The following is a 19,769-nucleotide window of genomic DNA, read 5'->3' on the forward strand; positions in this document are numbered from 1 at the left end:
TTTTTAATATATATATATGTATATATAAAAATAAAATATGCACTGAAGCAACATTGACAAATACCCAGTTGTCTCAACAGTCTGTGTGTACAGTATAGTACATATATACATTCACTGTGACACGGGCCGTCTCCACCGTTATACCTTCACGGGTGCTTTGGGCTGCCTGGTTAACTTCAGTGCCTGCGAACAGAAACAAAACAGTCACGTTTTATATTCCTAAACGATGACCAACAGCACAAGACACTATTTTGATTTATAATGGGCAACAAAATGCTGCAGATACTTCTGGGGTGCTGAGTGGCCCGAGTGAGAGGGAAATCTGTTGCATTTGCAAATTCCTGAAATTTGGAAGCTCCGTTTTCCTTAGCCTTTTGGGGGAAATGCACTGACAGACTGTTCTTTGCCTGTCAGGTGAGAGACTTATCATTTCCACAGCGCTGGCTAAACAAGCGATTTTCAGTCTGAGAGATTTCTGATTGGTCTTCTTATTGTAGGTATTAACCTTTAATATTGTACATTTAAAACTTGTAAGCACTGCTTGAACAACGCTCCAGCACAAGTGTAAATCCTTAAAAAAATCGAAACCTTTAAAAATAAATAGGCTATATTCCCCTCAAACACCAGCTTTCAGAAACACCAGCAGTTAACTACTGTTAAATCTAGCCCTTTGAGATTAGTCTTTTGGAGATTATTCATCAAGAGACTTTGGAGAGAGACATCATTCCACGTTTTGTTTGGGGAAACAATTTCTTAACTTTGTAGTTTGGCAGATTCTGCTGCCGTATTTACAAACTAGAAATACCTTAGTGTAGATGAACCTCTAAATATTTAAATGCAATCTCATACAACCAGATCACATGTACTATCATAATTAAGTGAGAATGTCACTGCAGTTGAGTACTGTGACTGGATAACCGCCTCCCCCTGCAAGAGAGATGCCAAAATGAAGCCAAGGTGTTTATAGAAAATAAACATCAAGGGTGATGATGACATGTTTACTTTCAAAGCAGGAGACCATTATCCAGTCACAACATTCACTTCTATTATACTTATTGCAACCGTACCAGACCCAACCTCATTGATTTTTTTCAAAGAGTAATTAAAATAACATTTGTGAATAATATAGAAGACCAACTAAAGAAACTGGTGCAACACAACAACAATCCCCCAGAGTGGTTCTACAGCAGCATTACAGTCTGATTAGCAGAGGAGGTTTATTTGATGCTTAATGAATAAGAAACTAGTGCTGGCGAACTGTAAATCTCTCCTGTACTGGTTGACTTTTCTGAGGCCCTGTTTGAAGGCTGGGTTAACTTGCAGGGACTGACAGGAGCCCCTCAAGGCCATTACCACACCCCTGAGGATCAGGAAGGTTTGCCTGAGGTCCAGTCCCACTCCTGGTCTTTGCAGCAGAGAGCAGTCAGATGCTGAAGAGAAGCCAGCACTGCAGGGATTGTTCTGTTACCAGCAGGGCCAACTTTAGGCTATCTTTCTACAGGAATAGCACGGAATTTTCTTTACACAACCTGTAATGTCTCCTGATGATTTCCAGTTTAAAAAAATCATGACTTTCAAACTGATGAAGAAATTACATATTCTCAAATTTTCGTTTCTGGATGCTAAGATAAGTAGATCTTAACAAGGTCTGATTTCTGGGCTCAGTTCCTGAAAATGGAGAGTTTTCCTGCTTTTTACAATTCAGGTAACCAAAAGCGGAGCTGCATAAAACCATCAGTCTGGGGAATTTTAGCATTCAAATTAGCAACGCGACTTTAGTGGAGTGAAGCTAGTAAAATGGCAGCCTGTTGGGTTTTGCTGAAAATTGGAAACATGTAAGTTCTAAAAAAAAAATAAAAATAAATTCTCCACTGGTAAGCGGAGAATGTGGGGTACTGTTGGCACTGGGCACTCCGCAGTAGGTCTCAACCTTCACTTTAAAGGGCTGAGACTGCTTCCGCTGCCACAGCTTTGTGACCCTTATCATCTCAGAACATTAAAGACAGCATTAAAACCAGTCACATGGACTAGCTTTCTGTGAGGTGGCTACTACCGTTCTGAGAACCTGATTAAACCATGGCAATTATTTAATCTAGATCACAGAATGGCTGTCAAATGTCAACAGCTTCAGTTAGTTCTGAAATAAGTGTAATTTAAATTAGTGATGTCAATGCAAAAACCTCTAGGTTATGGTCTATAATCCTACAAGCTATCCCATGCCATAATTTTGGTATGAAACCTGATACAGACTCCTGTAGACTTCTGGCTACTGTAAAGGGTGACTCAAGTTAAAAAAAAAAAAAAAAAAAAAGAGAGAGAGAGAGACGTTTTCATATCCTGCTTCAAATCAATTCAGAAAGTGTCCTCATTTTACCTGATTTTCCCAGCTCCCATGCCAGAGGACATATCTTTGTCACTTCCCCATACGAGAGATCCAAAGCTGTGATGATTAGCTAAAGATGAAGCCGTTCTCACCAGCACAATCTGAATTCAGAATTTGAATGAACTTCTAACTTGAACTAACTGTAGAAGTCTAACTTCAGGATTTGAACCCTTTCAGAGCCAAGGGGGATAAAGATGAGCACTTCAAATTTGATACTACTGTGACTATCACTGTCATAAAGGAAGGAAAGAAACAGAAAAATCCCTACCATGGGATCTACAAGAAGGAACCTAAGGAGTTTAAGACATGTATTTAGGTATTTTTTTTCTCACAGCACACTTTCCATTACAAATCAAAATGAGCAATTCTTACCTTTTGCCTAGAAACCATCCAAGATTTTATTGTTGGTACCAACAGACTGCCAAGAAGAATCTGCGCAGGATGATAGATGAGTAAGGGGACGGAAATTAAGGACAGATGCTCATAACCCGCAAATACTATCTTCAGCATTGGAATCCCTGCAGGCAGAAAAACAGAAGACAGACTCTCACCTCAAACTTTGAGCTACAGATACAAGCAAAGCAATTTAAGCTGCATTGAAATTTCACCAAAAAAACCCACCAAACCCCAAATGAAACAAAATGAAGACTCACAAGTTTTATACTAAAACAAACCCAACCCAAATAAACCAGTAAGAACATAAACAAAAAAAAAACCACAGCAGAGTAAGTGCTGTGGCAGAAAGGAAGGAGTAGGGGAATGCCATAAAAGATGTTTCCAATTGTGCTAACAGCTGTCAAACTCCTGCTAGATATAAAAGACATTCTGCTCTAGCATGAATGTTCGGTCCTGTACTGCTTCCTCTCACTGTGCTCTGTTTCGTGATGGTCCTCCATCCAACCTGCTCGACTCCTGCTTGTCACCTTTCTTCATGTTGTTCACCATGGGAGGGAGGGTTGAGTTTTCCTGGTGGACTCCCAGTTGGTGGGTACCCCAGTGCCAGCCTTCCCCGCTTTGACTGATTTGTGCAGTCAAGGTGGAGAGTCAAGCGCTCGTCAGGTGCGTGCTCATGCACCAGAGACAAACCTCTCTGCTCTACCAGACACAGCACGAGGGAGAAAAGGTTTAGGGAACCAAGTGAGCAACATGAAGTGGTCATGCCTGTAAGAGTCAGGGAGCAGCTGCAGTACAGAAGTTGCTAGACATTGAAAGAAGCGAGTGTTAAGATCTAGAGGTGGGCCGTTTTCCCCAAGAGCCTGAATTTGCACTCAACAGCGCTAATTCTATCAGAGATGTGCATGAATAATCTTCCCACTTGATGACGTGATATGTAAAATTAAATTTGGTCTAGTTTTGCAGTGATGAAAGTGATTATGTTATTGTTCAAAACAACCTGTTTAAATCTCGGAACTTTGCTATCATGCTGAGCAAAGCATAGGTGTGGGCAAACCCTGCAACCAGTTCCATCTTGCCTGACCAGACACTTGGGTAGTCGCAAACAAGAACAGCTGTGATTCCTCAGGAGCCTCCTGAGAACATAGCTTATTTTCACCCTCATCTTAAATGTCATTCTAGGAATCTTCCCCCAGCATCAACCTTGCAGCGAAGCAGACTACACACAGTTTTTACAGAGCTCGTTTCCTTTCTCTGCAACGACAAAGAGCTGAGCTTTATGGCACATGCCCTCTAGTCCCCTATTAGTAGATGTTTCAGATCAGCATGTTTACATAAACTTTTTTTCTATGTCTTGGATAAATTCCTGTTCTCAATAGCCTTTCAAGCTTCCCTTAATAAAAGTTGCCTCCTTCCTCCATGAGGAAACAGCTTATCTGTTGAATATTTGCCGCTCCACCAGTGCCCCACTATTGCTGACACACATCTAGGCTTGCTGAAATCTTTGTGATGTTTCCACAGCACAATTTCTTGTGTTTATTTTGATTAGCTTCTTCACATTACACCACCAACGATCTCATCCCCATAGCCTTTACTTATGTGGATATTTCAAGAGAAAGATTAAATAAAATAAAGGCTTGTGTGCTTCATTTCTAGATTATTAAATAATTACCTTCAAAACAACATCATGGACCTATCACACAACAGGACTGCTTATGATTAACACTAATTTCTGGGGCTTGGCAACAGATAGTATTTGGACAGAAATTAAATGGACATTCATGTTATATTAAGGAGTATAATTTACTGCAAACGCCCATCATTCTGGTTTTGTAAACAGATCATGGTTTTATTGCCTGTTTCCAAGACTCAGCTTGACCCTTGTGGGTCCTTTTCTGTTCTCTAACTGCAGAAAAACAAACTAGAGTGCCAAGCTGTGAACATGCTATATTGGTGTTTGTAAGACAGTACCTGGTGTTTTGGTAGCACAATTTCATCCATAGATCCTAAAACAGTTTAGAAAGCTGAACAGGACTCCTACAGAGAATCAGAGAACGCTAAAATGACTCGCCTAAGATCACACAGCAAACTAACGGCAGAGACGTGAACAGAATGGATCCAGAGTGACTGAGACATGCTTTAAATTACTGTACATTTTCTGAACCGAAAGAAAAGATGAGAAATTCCAGCCTAAAAGGTAAATCCTCTAGAGGAAAGCTGTTTCAGTAAACTAGGAAAAGAAAATTAAAGTTGTCAAATATAAATACAAAATACTATAATTAGCGTGACAATATAATTAGATCACTGGGTGGAAAGAGGTTCTTAATTCACAGCTTGTTTAAATACATGTCACAACAATAGGTCCTTGTAAGGCACTAATGTGCAATTAAAGTTCCTGTTATTTACCAGGAAAAAACTAACTGGTGAAAAGAAGAAACAATAACAATTTTTGCAGGTAAGCATGAATTCAATGGAAGGAAAAAGACCTTTTGCCATTTTATGCACCTTCTGACTTTTACAGCTCCAACTTTACCCATATGCAACTCTCAGAAAATATTTCATGGCAGAGATCCACAGACTACAGTCACCAATGCTTGTGTCAGTAACACTACCACAAAGCTAAACAAAACAGCATAGGTGTTATTCATTTTTAAAAATGTTGTTTAAACTTTTTCGTAGCAATACATAATAACTGCAAGTGTGACTGCTAATGTTTTACAAACACATAAAACTCCTGCAAATTACTAATTAGGGAAAACTTATTTTAATAGTTACTTTCCCCCCCCCCCCTTAAAAAAATAAAGAACTGTGTGTGTGTATATATATGTGTATGTATATTAAAAAAACCCACACTTGAAAAAGCCCAAGCAAAATGCCAACCAAATCCCAGCCATAAGAAGCATTATAACGCCTGGGCTGCTGCTGTATGCTGAGTCTTAGTCCACAATGCATTTTCACGATGAGATTATGAACTAGAATTCAGGTGAGCGCCAACAGGAACACTGACTGAAACAGTAGTGACATGAACACGTGTTGCTATAACAAAACTAATAAAGTGAGATGAGTTTAAGTCTTTCAGATAGCAAGGAATGAAGGTGCTACGCAAAATCGAGATGGTTATCTTTATTTTGGGCTCTCCACTCCTCTTTTCCTCATCTTTTATAGCATATTGCTTCCAGTGCTAATGGAGTACGATAGCTACACTAAGATAAATGAAATCTTGCTCAGGATGCAATCGCAGATATTAAACCCCAGACCACTACCTTAGTCTTAAGTTCCCTCAAAGCACCCAGCAGCTCCTTCCTCCCTCCCTCCACCCCCCCTAGGGCATTTATTTGCCATCTGGAATATTAAGGCTGCATTCACATGTATAAAGAATAATACCTGTAAGGATTTTTTGTTTTCTTTTCACAGTCATTAATCATGCTAATCTGCATTTCAGGGTAACTGAAGTGACTTCTATGGGTCTTCATCCTGATTGACACTGAAGGCGAACACTGGCATTATCAGTTTCTATACAATCTTCTCGTTAGGTTTTAAGACTGCTGGCACGGTCTGAAGGCTCATGCTGCAAACACCCATTCATGTTGCTGTGGTTTATGAAGTTACAGGCTTTCCTCCTCCACTCCCATGCTCCTAGCCCTCTTGGTTTTGCTTCCCAAGACCTCTGACTGTGCTCACTTGCAGCAGTGTAAATTTGGGGTATTTCCACTAAAATCACTAAGCTCCACCAAGTGCAGTGGGCACCAAAACCACAGTCCCACTGCGACTAGAAGTGAGTTAGGTGTGCAATATGGAATACATTTCATTTTTCTCCCTGTTTGTGTCCTCACCCAGTCCATTTCACATGAGAACTCTGCAAACCCGAGGAAGAGCTAGCAAGGAAAAAAAGCTGTTTATCCATGACCTGCCACAATGGCAAGGAAGAGAGGGCTGCTCTTACAGCCTGGTTGAGGAAAGCCCTGGTTGCTCTCCATTGCTCCAGGGTACTCCAGTTTGGCTCCAAGGCTGTGGACCATCAGCCCTGGTCAAAGGCCACTGTTTCTCTAGTTGCCCACACAACGGAAAGCTATTTATCTGTCCTCCAGCTCTGCACTCAGTATAACCTCCCACATCCTCTCCTTTCCCCTTTGCTACTTCACATTTTGTAGTCACCTTCATAAAAAGCCCATGAAAATATTATGCTGCACTTCACTACATTTAGTTAACCGGCAAATAATAATAATAAAAAATCCTAAAAGATTTGAAGGTATTTTTAAGAGAATTTAAATATAAGACTCTTTTCATCTAGCTATCACTGCAGTAATATAAATGAAGCAAATTAATTTTAATGCTCCAAGGTACTGATTCTGTGTCACTGTCACTGACAGGATCCAAGCAGACTTTATGAGATGGCATTTGACTTTATGGAAGTGAGCACTATGCACGCATTTACAATTTTACAGGGACTTTAAGCTGTCATGCTGAAAAATGTTTATAAAACATTAATCAAAAAATGCCTCTTTAATACAATGCATTGTCTGAAAGATGTTAGAAGGCACAGATTGTAAATGGATTCTTTTTCTGACTAAAGTAATTTCTACCAAAAGCCTTTCCCCACTGCTATACAAGTACACAGCGTGGAGAGATAAAGAGCACTTTCTCAGCACATTACTACCTGATCCAAACACTTGGGAAATCACTAATGTACAGCATGCCATATTTCCATGTCACACATGACACATTTGTCTAAAATTACCCAACAGAGTTTGACATTGCAGCATATTCCATAGCAGAGCTTTCAACTGACATCTGCCAAGTAAGAACTTCAAGTAGGAGCTTTCTTCTTCTAACAAGCAAGTAAGAGTTTTCTTTTATCCTATACCCATGATGGAAGTGATAAAACAATAAGTACTGGAAATCAGGGTTTTCTTCTATTTTAATGTGTTTATTTTATGTTTGTTGAATGTGCAAGCTCCCCTCAAAGCACTGTTTCATCATTTGCTGTTTTCTATCACATTGCAATGGGTTCAGAGAACTTAATAGAACATTTTTATTACCACTGAAACATAGGCCATTATCTCTCACACCCAAAGCAGAATTATTGCTAGATGCTCTACTTACATACTTTACTGTATAGGTTTTTCCCCTTCAATGTCTTCATAACAAACAATTTATCCTAAAACTTTATTGGTTACATTACTGAAACACATTCCAAATCACAAACTGCTGCAGCATTTCTTCTTAGGAAAAGAGGTTTGGTACAAAACAAAGAGGTCATCTCTGGGGCTGTGGAACCCCCAGGTATTCGGGAACTGGAATGCCCAACAACCCTCCCAAAGAGGCAGTGGCACTACTCTGAGAAAAACCTTAGCCTATGGACTGTCAGTTCTCCCTTCTACTCCTCTATACACTTCAGAACTCTCAGTTGCCGTAATCTTCAATTGCAGTATGCAAAACGAATTGAGTATGTGATGGCAGCTTCTCTGACGCTCTCCACCCTACTCTCTTTCTCAAGGATCCTCGCAGGGTTGATGTGGAGGGAACATTAGCAGGCCAAATAGCTATTCCTTTTTTTCAACTGAGAAAAGGTCTGTAAAGAGGGGCATATATTGCATTAAACCTCTCCTAAGCTGCCAGAGGAGGGGGTTTCTGAGCTTATCCCTGCAAAGACAGTGCCAAAGCAGCACCTGAAATGTTACCACCACGTCTCAAAACAGTATTGCATGTGGTCCAGCGACTGCGCGATAGGGAAGGGGGGTGAGAACTGGGCAAAAGCCAGTTTAGAGGATTAGAAAAAGCTTGTTCATGCACATAGCTATCAGAATGGCACGATGCTGCTAATCTCGTTTGTAAACTTTCTTAAGTGTTTTCCTGGTTTTTTTCCAGGCAAATCACACCGCTGTGGTTAGTTCTGAGGAGACAGACATTTATATACTATGCCTGTCCTCAGCGAAGGCGAGCCAGGGGCAGAAGATATTTCTTGCCCTTGTTCAGACTCTGTTATGACATACTGAGATCATGATAGGAGAAGATACTTTTGACAAATTAACTGGTTAAGGATCCTTTTTCCTATATTCACGCTATCTCCAGAGTATGCACTGAACTCAAGTTAAATGCTCAGGACCAACCAATAACAATACAAATATTCACTTGTGACTTAGTATTCCCATTTCAGCTGAAGAAAGCACCTTCCAACATAGTATGAAATCACATAAAATTGGAGGGAGAATAGATGACTTGAAGCTGAGCCTAAAACAGGCAGCCAAGCTCCTCTCCAGGTGAAAAATTCCTCAGAGGCGCACTTGGTGGTCCCTTTCCAGCCCCACTGCAGCTGTAACTCTGAGATTTATTTTGCTCTTAAGCCCTAACCAAGAGATCCTAGACCCTACAGTCATTCTGTACTCTGCAAAGGGATGAAGGCTGAGGGAAATAATAGATGACCTCCACTACTCTCCTGTCCAGAAGGAAATAACAGTATCAAGGTAGGATTCCATCCACGGTGGCTAGACAATGGTTTGTGACAATTTTGGTTCAATCACACCTTGGTGACAAAACCTAACGTTACCATGGAAGTCTGACTTTTGCCAGAAGGTATAAAGAGATCATCCATCAGCACAACCACAACTGCCTGCAGGTGTTACAACACTCAGTCTCTAATTGGGAAGGATCTGCAATGTTTGTAGCAGTTGAGACTACATGGCCCTTGCTTTTTTGCCCACAAGTAAGTATGTTGTATGAAGATTTATGCTTAGAACATTTTTCAGGGAAAAAAATACTTTTTTTTTTTTTCCTGAATCAGAGTGATGTGGTCAAATCATGTTGGCCATAAAGTTACGCTACGATGCAAGAATTTCACCGAGACCCACACTGTATTGTAAGAGACTGGACTGGTCTAATATTTAAGTATTATATCTCTTTTATATATTAAGTATTAATATCTCTTTTGTCACAACTGTAGTAAGAATAAAAAAAGAAGAAAACCTAATATACTTTGAATGCTTTTACTGATTCGTGTTCCTCAGCTAACTGGCTCACTATACTCACCACAGAAATGAGTATCTTAAGTGCAGTGTAAGTACCGTTACTAGGAAGCAGCACATCTTGATACTATCAAAGTTTTAAGTAAATAAAAATGTAAAAGCTGGGAGGAAGGTAAATGAAGTACAGTTAGTCTACTTCTGTTTTTTCCACAGGGTGTGTTCAGATTGGAAGCGATGTTTAATGAACACCACAGACAACCTTACCAGCTGCTAACAAGGAAACATTTGACACTAACAACTGAGGACTAGTGCCTCAGACTCCAAAACACCTCCACCTGTCTGACAACATGGTACTAGTAATTAGTTAACAGGGAACTCAAGAATGAATTGAACCACCATAAATCATATTTGAAATGTGACTTTCCCTTAATTTGGCACCACAATGCAGGCACAGCAATGGTGTAAGCTGATCCTCGCACTTCAGTGTTTTTTATTGCTTGAGTATCAATTCACTCTTCATACACATACTCAGGGCACAGAGTAAATTCTTCCTTGTAATTCACTAGTAATATGTAAGCTATGAAGTTTTAATGAACTGAATTTAAACACTTCCTTCCCTTCTCTGTAATTCTTGTAGCCAACACTTTTTGAAGGTTTAATATTTTAGACCGACTAATGAAGGGAATTCTGGATAAAGAGATTGACAAATGTCCTAAAAACATGAAGCTGAGATTTGATAAATTTGATTATTTCCTTGAACACTACTACCCTTTCCATACATAGCTGGGGCTAGGATTTCTCAGCATTAAAGTTTTGATTATGTGGATTTTATTTACACATATTATTAAAAATTATTATAAACCTGTTTTATGGTTGTTATTATTTTTGTAAACACAAGAAGGGAAGGATTATGCTCCAAACTGTTTGATACTATCTTTTAATTCTATTTTTTTTCAGCTTTTTTTCTTCCTGAAGCCTTCATCCAAAGGAAAACATGATACAAAAATTCATTATAAATGGTAAAACAAGAAAACACTTCCTTATTTTCATACAGAAAAAAATAGTTGTTAGGAATACTAGTGTAATTTTTCCTTTAATTCTCTCTTCATCTGACTTCTGTGGCCAAGAAAAGGAGACAGGAGGTCAGAAAATGTTTCAGTCATTTGGGAAAGCACTCTGAGAAAACAGGTCACTACCTAGAAATACTGAGCGATACTATTTCCTATTCTAAAACTCTACATGAACTAGGGTTACGTGCTTTGAGTGGTCCCTGCAGCTTTTAGAGGAGGATCCCTCTTCCAGATTCCCAAGAGTATCCTGTAATAGGACTGCGAGATTTCTAAATTTTGCTGCTGCTGTTGATTTTTCACATCCTTGCACCCACCGTTTGAGAAGTGTCTGGAGTCTGCAGCTCAGCCTGGCTGCCAGAAGGTGCATGGAGAGTAGCAAATGGAGATGCAACTCTCTCACAGGGAGACTCAACATCATCTTCAATACTCGCCAGCTTCAGTATGGGCGACACCTGTAGCCTCTGCCAGCTTGAGATAAAAAAAAAAATCTTGAGTCATGTCCAAACGTGGATCTTCCCAAGGGTAACCTGTCAGCTGTCTGCTGAATATATTGTAGTTTCTTAAAGTAGATAAATTAACTTTAACTGTTTTTGGTGGGGAGGGAGGAAAGGGAGGGCTCTTGTGTCATTACCATTTTACAGATGGATATGTGTGTTTATTTTTTTTTTTTATTATAAAGAGGTACGAGCTTGCTGTCATTAAAAACCCGCAATCTGGTTTCTAGTGTCTGATCCAATTACGGGTACATCTGGGAAGACACACAACCAAATAAATAATTGGAGAGGTGCAACTCTGAAATGACAATTGTTATTCATCGATCTCTTTCCGTGAGTCGAGATTGAGAGATGTAAACTTCAAGTGAATGAGATCTCCTGGGTGAGATTCTTCAGTTCAAACACAGTAAACAACTGTTGTCCTCTGATGCACATTTTAGTACTGCTGGAGGCAAACTTTCTAAATATTAATAAAAAACCTACCACTGGCAGAGTATACAGATGAAAAGGAAGCCCGAGGAGCTGGTACAGAATTCCTTGCCACACTCTAATCAGAGAAACATACATTTCAGGTCAGAAAGGAAAGGAGTTTCCCTAATTTACTCTAGTATTTCCCCTGCTGGAATCACAGAGAGGTCAAAATTGATTAAACTGCTATAGATCAGACATGCTATATTGTGAATCTTGTGATCAAAGAAACAAGGGAGAATCAGGTACCCAGTGTCTAAAAGCCACTATAACTCACTGGACCACACCATCTCCTACTTTCACAGTGGCCTGCCAGCATGTTTCCTTCCTGAAAGCACAGTCCCTGGGGATGCTCTGGTCTGAAGGGGACAGACAGGAGGTGCTTGCCCTGCCACGTGTGTGAGTAGCAAGGGAAAATAAAAGAGATGCTCTGGCACAGACTATCCCAGTGAGCACAGACAACTCAAAAATATCAGTCTGACCTCTTGAGGATAGCCCCCTCAAGTAAGTAGTGGCCTCAGTACTACAGAAATGCTTACAGATGCAAAATGGCATCTTACCTTGGGTGTCTTTGTCTGTCTAAGCCAAAAACAGTCATACTATTCCCAATTACATAAACCTTCCATCTAAATTTAGTTTTGCTAATATTCTGATATGGCAACCATACTGGAAATAGCAGCATTTCCCAGGCACTCTTTGGGGTCTGCTGAGAAGGAAGACGTGCCAATTACACAGCAATAACCTGACTGATAATATTGTTCGGTAAGAGCCAAACATTCATTCTAAAAGACTGCTGAGCTAGGAAAGGCAATCCACCTGCCCTCAAGTTGGGCTACAAAAAAAAGATGCTAACATGAGAGAAGTGCAGTGGATCCACGTGCTTCTGCTCTCCTATCATCTAACGAAATACAAATCCCTCAGTTCGTATTTTCCAGGGGCAGAGAGAGGACAAAAAGAAGGGGAATCCCGGAGCAGAGGAAAAAGCCCAGCCAATCCCTTGCTGCTCCTTCCAAGCAAATGCTGGCCAGAGGCTGAAGAGGTGCAAAAAACTTTTCATTCTGGCCCAAAGAATCACGGTATCGTAACTCATGAAAGGTTCTAGCAACCACTAAATCCCGTGGGATCTCATAAGCAGGAACAGGAGAGAGTTTCTACCCCCCAGCAGCAGTGAGGGGTACGTATCGGCACAGACATGGCCTTTCAAGCATTCTCCTCCCATCAGCTTCCCCTCTGCCCCAAGGGTCAGCGCCCACCAATTCTAGGCAGAGGAGCAGCCAGACCATTTTCATTTACATCGCTCTATTGGACACACGGGTAAGAAATGAGACTAAAAGTCTGTAACAGGTAAGAAAACATGCAAATTCAAGCACTAGTAACACCAAGAATTATGCCAGCAGCAATGCCTCCTGTTCCACACTCACAGGAAGATTTTGCAAGTAGAAGAGCCAGTATCAAAAGCCTTACTCTTGCAAACTTTAAGAGAGCAATTAACCAGGAATATTTTCTAGATCTTTATGTAAAAGTCAGAGAAATTATTCACGCATTTATAGCTAGTCACAGTAAGTACGTTGACGAATAACCACCTTAGAGGACAAGTCTCTGCCAGGAGCAGACAAAAACCACCACATGGAAGAATACCACAGAGTACAGCCTGAACACTCACTTAGGGCAATGCACCCGATTTTACCATCTTACTTTCTAGTCTAGAATTATTCAGAGATGCCTCCCTTTTAAAATCAAAATGAGCTACCTTTTATCTTAACACAAATCAGAACACTTTGGCATTTTTCTAGCTCAAGGGGAAAGGTGATTATCACCACACAGTAAGAAGAGTGTGCTTGATTAGTACCGCATTTCACAGAGTTTGGGTATAGGAAAAAAACAGATGAAGCAAAAACCCAGCTAATATTAAACAGCAGTCAGTGGTTCAGGCTGTGCAAATGTATTATTTATCTTTGAAAAACTTGTAAGGAGGTGTCTGTAGAAAACAAGCAACCTATAGATAGCTGTGAGCAGGTTGGAGCTACACGTGAGCACGATGCACTCTGTCACATCGTGCAGCTGGGGAGCTCAGGGGAAGGCAGGGGCTGATTAATCCATAGCCTAGATGATCTGCTCGCAGACAATTGAGTTGTCTGTGAATCTGCTTGTGCATCACAGCGGGCTTTTAAGAATTGTTCAGGTACAGACCATCAGTTCTGTACTATTGCAGTGAGAAGCTGAGTATTTAAAAAAAATAATTTGAATTAAATTAAAACAATACAAAAGAAAGCTAGTGCTTTGGCTTTTATTTGCAAAATGAACTCTATTCTTTCCTGAAAGTATTTTGTAGCCTAGAAACTTTGACTGCATTACTTGGTGAAAGAACTGCTACACTGATAAATCCAAATGAGGACAAATCACAAACAATACTCTTGATTTTATTATAAGGTGGGGTAATTTTTGTTGTTTTGGTTTTTTTACCAATCTGCTGTTCATTATACCGACAGAACTGACATTTGCACTTGTGGTAGCCAAAATAGGTAGCAGTACTCCATTTTTTGCTGATGAAATAATTTTACATAGTAAACAAGTGAAAATATTTTTTGACAATCCTGCATTTTACTTCTGGAGTTGTACCTTCTAGCTAGCAATTCACTCTCTGCAAAAAATAAAATAATGTTCTGTACTTGGCTGTAACTTTTGTGTAAGTACAAGCAGCAACTCTGCAGTATTTTTTCAATGAGCCACACTGATAGCTTTGCACTTCCTTGAGGCCTCTTCTCTTCTCTTCTCACCGAATGAACTCCAGGGAATGGCATCATGTCGGGCTTTCCAGATGGATTATGTGGAGCCATAGCTCAATGTCATTTTCAATAGCAAGGCTCATAATTAAAGGTCAAATAGTCACTTCATCTGCAATCAATCAATAGAAGAAGTACTAATACTAAGTACTAATCAATCAATGGCAAATGCACTAATAAAAGCCATGCATCAAATGTCCACATATGTGTGCGCTCACATGTACTGTGCATATATCTGAGCAGGGACAAGGAGAGAAAGAGAACAAAGTGTGGGTGAATATGCCACAGGGCATTGTGAATACTATATTTATCTTTGCTAGTTGTAAGTTTATATCTTGCTTCGCTCATTAAGTGAAATACAAATAAACATCATTTTTTCTGCATATGTGATGTACTGTATTCAAATAACCGCCAAAGCACCAGCCTCTATTCAGAAATATCGGCTTTTGTTTCTAAGAAACACAAAGGCACCTACCCTGTGTAATTTGTCCTTACACAAACATGCCCTGCACTCTGATCTTTGAGACAAAAAGTGTGTCAACTGTTCTGTCTACAAAATAAAACCCAGCATATGGGAACAGCACTCATCTCCACGCAGAGCAAGCGCTTATTCATGGATTCAGCAGTGGAAGTGGCAGTTGGCCTCTTGAGCACACGCTGCATGGGAATTAGCTGGTTTCATAATATGGTGTGGGAGAAAGTGACTTATAAAAGTCTTCTCATGCCTCTCCTATTACCACTTCTAAAGCTTTAAAAGCTGTCAGCTCTTCTCCCACTTTAGTCGGTGCCATTCTCAGCTCCCCGGGGAAGGAGCCAGGCGTACCTATTTGGAGTTTCACCTGCCAAGCTGAGAAAAATCAGTTTCAAAGCGAAAGAACAAGTGTTGGGGGGTCATTTATACACTACCACTGGAATCTTGAAGACAAACAAAACAGAACTCCGCAACGGATGTGAAACCAGACCCTGAGCTGCGTTTTGCTTTCAGGCATTGCAATGACAGAGAGAGAGGGGAAAACTCTCTCTGCTACAGGGGAACAGAAGGTTTCTCATTGAATGGTTTATAGCAAACATCTCTGGACAAAAAGAAATGGGACAGAACAACAAAAGAGTACAGACCAAAATGCTGGTTTTGTTTCTGCTAAGGTCAGGGTGGACAAGATTGTGCTGCAGATAGATTTAACTGTCATTCATAATGCCTGATCCTTAAAAACAAATTAGATCTACTCTGTTTCCACCTTCAGTGGAGGAGTGAACGCTAGCTGCTCTGGTTCACAGCTCCTGCTTGCACCACCCATGCAGGGCCATGCCTCAGCGCACGACAGCTGTATAAAACCCAGTTCTCCCTATTTACATAGAATTGTGAATTTATGCAGCTCTACCTTATCTGGACCTGGTACTAAGTGCATACAGGAGCAGTGGGGCCCTCGCTTATCAAAGGTGGGCTCCCAGGGATTGCCAAAAAGCCCCCCACCAGGGCTGGTGCTCAATTCAGGGCATGCTGCTGCTGGCGCCACGCAAGACAACTCTGGGAGCCCCAAAGAACCCTTGACAAAGCTGAGCCCCAGAGATGGAACACCGCAAGGGGAGCAGCTCCCAGCCACCCAGCAATCTCAACGCAGGCCCTGAGCAGCAAGGAAAGGTAGGGCAAAAGTGCAAAGCGTAAGAACAAATGACATCTTGTGACTGGCCTCTCCTAGGAGGTAAGCTTGCTTTCCACCAGACACCAGCTCTTCAAAGGTGAAGGTAAAGCAGGCTGTCCTGAACCTGACAAACAAAACAGCCTGTAGTCAAGAAGCAGTCCCGCGGTACTGCGTTCCACCATCTACCTGTTTCCTTTCAAGTTGCACTTATCTGTGACCATCTGTATTAGCAGAGTAAATGAATGTACGGCTGGGGAGAAGCTGTAGGAGTCCTTGAAGTCACGGTGGCCAGAGTATTTTTGTTCGTGTGCTTGGGCAAAGAAAGCTGCAAAATACAGAGCCTGACTCATCAGGCTGTGCTAACGAGAGCAGTAACTTGGAACTGGGAAAATGTGAGCCAAGAAGTCAAGCAAGCTAGGAACCCCAAACCAGGTTCTTCTAAAGGAGAAAATAAAACATAAAAAAAGAGAGTGCACTAGCAGAAGAAAAGTGAATTGACTCAGCTGCGTGCTTAGGTCAAGACAGGCTGCATGGGGATGCTTGGCAGTGAATAAAAGAAATTAAGAGTTCTCATTTTTTTCTGGGTGAAGGCAAGATCCTTCAGGACTTAAAAAAAAAAAAAAAGTTTTGTGCTTATTTTCTTAATGCCATGGCAAGCTGCAGAAGTATTCACAGAGTGTATATAAAAGTATTTTCAGGGGGAGGGAAGGAGAGAATTATACATTTGTGCTGTTAAATACAACCAGCTTCTCCTCTGTAGTATCATAGATGTGTCCTAAGTTTATACGCACCTCCATATAATGGCAAGTACGGCAGCATGTTATGACATATGTGGGGCTGCTTTCTATAAATACAAGTGTAACTGTCCTCCTGAATACAAGCTCATTTATTAGCTGAAGCTTCAGCTTCATAGAACATTTGGCTGGAAAAGACCTAACGTCATTTGATCACTGTCCTGCTCCAAGGCAGGATCAACTCTAGCTAGCTAATTCCTGAGGCTTCTCTACAACAACAGGAGACTCAAGACATCAACAGGCAACATATTCCAAAGCTCAACTGTTTTACATTAGACAGGTTTCCCTGACTGTTAGCTTACATTTTCACCATTGTAACAGAGTCCTTCCCTTTCCAAAGTCCACTGTGAGTTACTTTTTTTCCTTCTTTGCATGAACCATACACATTTGAAGATCACTATTGCATTTCATCTGTCTTCTCTCAGCAATTCCAATTGCTTCAACCTTCCTCTGGGGTCACGTTTTTGAGCTCTGTGATCATTCATGGCACTCTCCTCTGGTCTCTTTCCAGTTGGTCCACATCATTGTTGAATCGTGGAGCACAAAACACCACACAAGTGTCAAAAGCCATAATGCTCTCAAACCGTATAACTTTTGCTACTTCTCTGCAACCCACAGGACCTTGTGTGAAAGGAAATTAGGTTGGGTTGGTATAATATGCATCTGACAAATCTACGGGGCTGTTACTCATTTCCTTGTTTCTTCCTACACTATTAAAATAATTTATTTAATTATTTGTTTCAATAATTTTCTACAAAATGAAGTTAAACTCACTGATCTATAACTCCTCGTCCCCTCCTGGTTTCCATTGTGAAAAGAGGCATTATGTTTGCCTTTTTCTTGTCTTCCAGGATCTCCTTCACCCCCCCCAGACTTTCAGGGGCACTTGCTAACAGTTCTGCAGCACAGGCCGGGCTGAAGCAAAGAACCCTGAGATGAGTTTCGCTATATCAAACTGACTTGAAAACATCTCGCCTAAATCCTGACTCGTCCTTCCCCTGTTTTCAGGCTGAGTTCTTACCTTTGTTACTGACACGAGCTGTGTTTCTCTTTGACAGATACAGTCTTGAAAAGGCATATATTCAGTCACAAATGCTTTATCAAACACATTTTCATATTTTGAAAAACAGTGAGAAAATATTCAAGCACTAGTTGTTTCACTGACTGAACATAACAGATGAAGCAGTGGCAAGTGCTGTAAGCATTACTGAATTTGTGAATTTCCATCAGAACTAAGGGGTCATAAGTGACAAATATTTCAATGATGTTTTGATAAATGAATTCTAATAACTAGAACTATCCAAAATATCTGCAGACTTATAATAAGCACATACATGTTGCTGATGGTAAGCAAAAGACAGTATTATCTATTTGTTTCTGAATAGACTACATGCTTTGATTTTCACTTGTGCATCCCAGCTTTGATGTGTAACATTTTACTGTGAGACTGGGCAAACATACCTTACAAAGTTTTCAGTAATAAAACTGAAATTTTACCAGTATTGGATAAAGCAACAGAACAGAATAAGAGAAAGAAAAAGCTAGCTTTCCATAAACACGGTGGTCTTACTGTATAACCACTAAAATCTCAGCTGAGAAGACTGTTTTTTGCCCTGTAATAAGCATTTATTTTATCTGTGCAAGAATATTATCCTACTATTAGTGTCATACTGGCAGCATTACTTGTCACACTAAAATCAAAACCATTTAAGCAGAAAAGCCAGCAGCCAACAACATTTTTTTTCAACACAGCAAAGTATGAACATTACTGTTGTTTTGCTCAAAAGCTTATCTCCTGACTTACCCAGGGTGAGGGATTTGTGCGTGGAACAGAAAATGATAGCCACTGTGTCTGCTGGTGTGAAACCAGAGTTATTCCTAGAAAAGAAAGAGTTTTAATAACCTCTGATAGCAAAAACCTTCTTAAAACATAATCAATCAAATATATTACTTTGAGGATCCATATGCACATTCATATTGCTTTGATCAGGTCTAGAGACAGAAATAACTCTACCTACAAATGAACTGTAGTGTTTAATTTTTTTTTTTCCGTAAGCAGAATTGTTTCTCAGTTGTGGCCAACTCTCTAATGAATATGGTGCCGTGTGAAGGAGAGGAATTCTGAACACCTGGTATTGTAGGACACAACTTTTTTCCAGCCACAGTTACTTTTGCAAACATGCTATATCACAGCAGTGGCCAGCTTGCCTCTGCCAAAAAAAAAAAAGAAAAAAAAAAAAAAAAAAGAGAAAGACCTACAATTTCTTTTCCTCGTATGTAATCTTTAAAAAAATGCTTGACTTAGTACATTCAGTCTAAAGTGTGAGCATTGCTTAGAATATGTGGTTATCTGCCACCTCAGAGAAAAAGTGCATCTAAGGGTTTACACACTGAGGGTAAGGCCAGGGAGGGTGGAAAAACGACATGCAGAGGTGTATGACGGGCCATTGGATCACCCCTTGGTCCAAATTACTAATAATTTTATGAGATTCTAAATATTTGCCATACTGTCTGAGCTGGTTACTACTTACGGCATTTTAGATTTACTAGTTGGGACATACCTTCCCCCCCAAGCTACGGCTAGCCATTCAAAAGTTATTTAAACATGCCTTCTAAGGTCAGGGAACGACTTCGTCACAGAGATATTTTCTTGTGGCACTAAAAAAGCAAAAGTAGCTCTAAGACTTTGCACCTTTCTCTGTGATTGTCCCTTGCAAATATTGTACAATTTATACAAAGCATATGCCTGGACTCTGCTGTACCGTGGCACTCGCCGTTCAGC

General features: G+C 40.4%; 1 protein-coding gene across 1 annotated transcript in view; it reads right to left on the reverse strand.

Moving 5' to 3' along the window:
• Nucleotide 1: 1 nt before the first annotated feature.
• The window catches only part of LOC104466142 (sodium/bile acid cotransporter 7-like), a 56,903-nt gene continuing 37,135 nt past the window's right edge, over nt 2-19,769 (reverse strand). Inside the window, exons 6-8 of the mRNA XM_010079473.1 lie at nt 18,792-18,865; nt 2,756-2,901; nt 2-183 (exon numbers count right to left, since the gene is read on the reverse strand). Of these exons, the coding sequence (XP_010077775.1) occupies nt 139-183; nt 2,756-2,901; nt 18,792-18,865 (265 nt within the window). The 3' untranslated portion in view covers nt 2-138. The remainder of the gene's footprint in view (nt 184-2,755; nt 2,902-18,791; nt 18,866-19,769) is intronic.

This window comes from Pterocles gutturalis, unplaced genomic scaffold, assembly GCF_000699245.1.
Source record: "Pterocles gutturalis isolate BGI_N339 unplaced genomic scaffold, ASM69924v1 scaffold6739, whole genome shotgun sequence".
Classification (NCBI taxonomy): Eukaryota; Metazoa; Chordata; class Aves; order Pterocliformes; family Pteroclidae; genus Pterocles; species Pterocles gutturalis.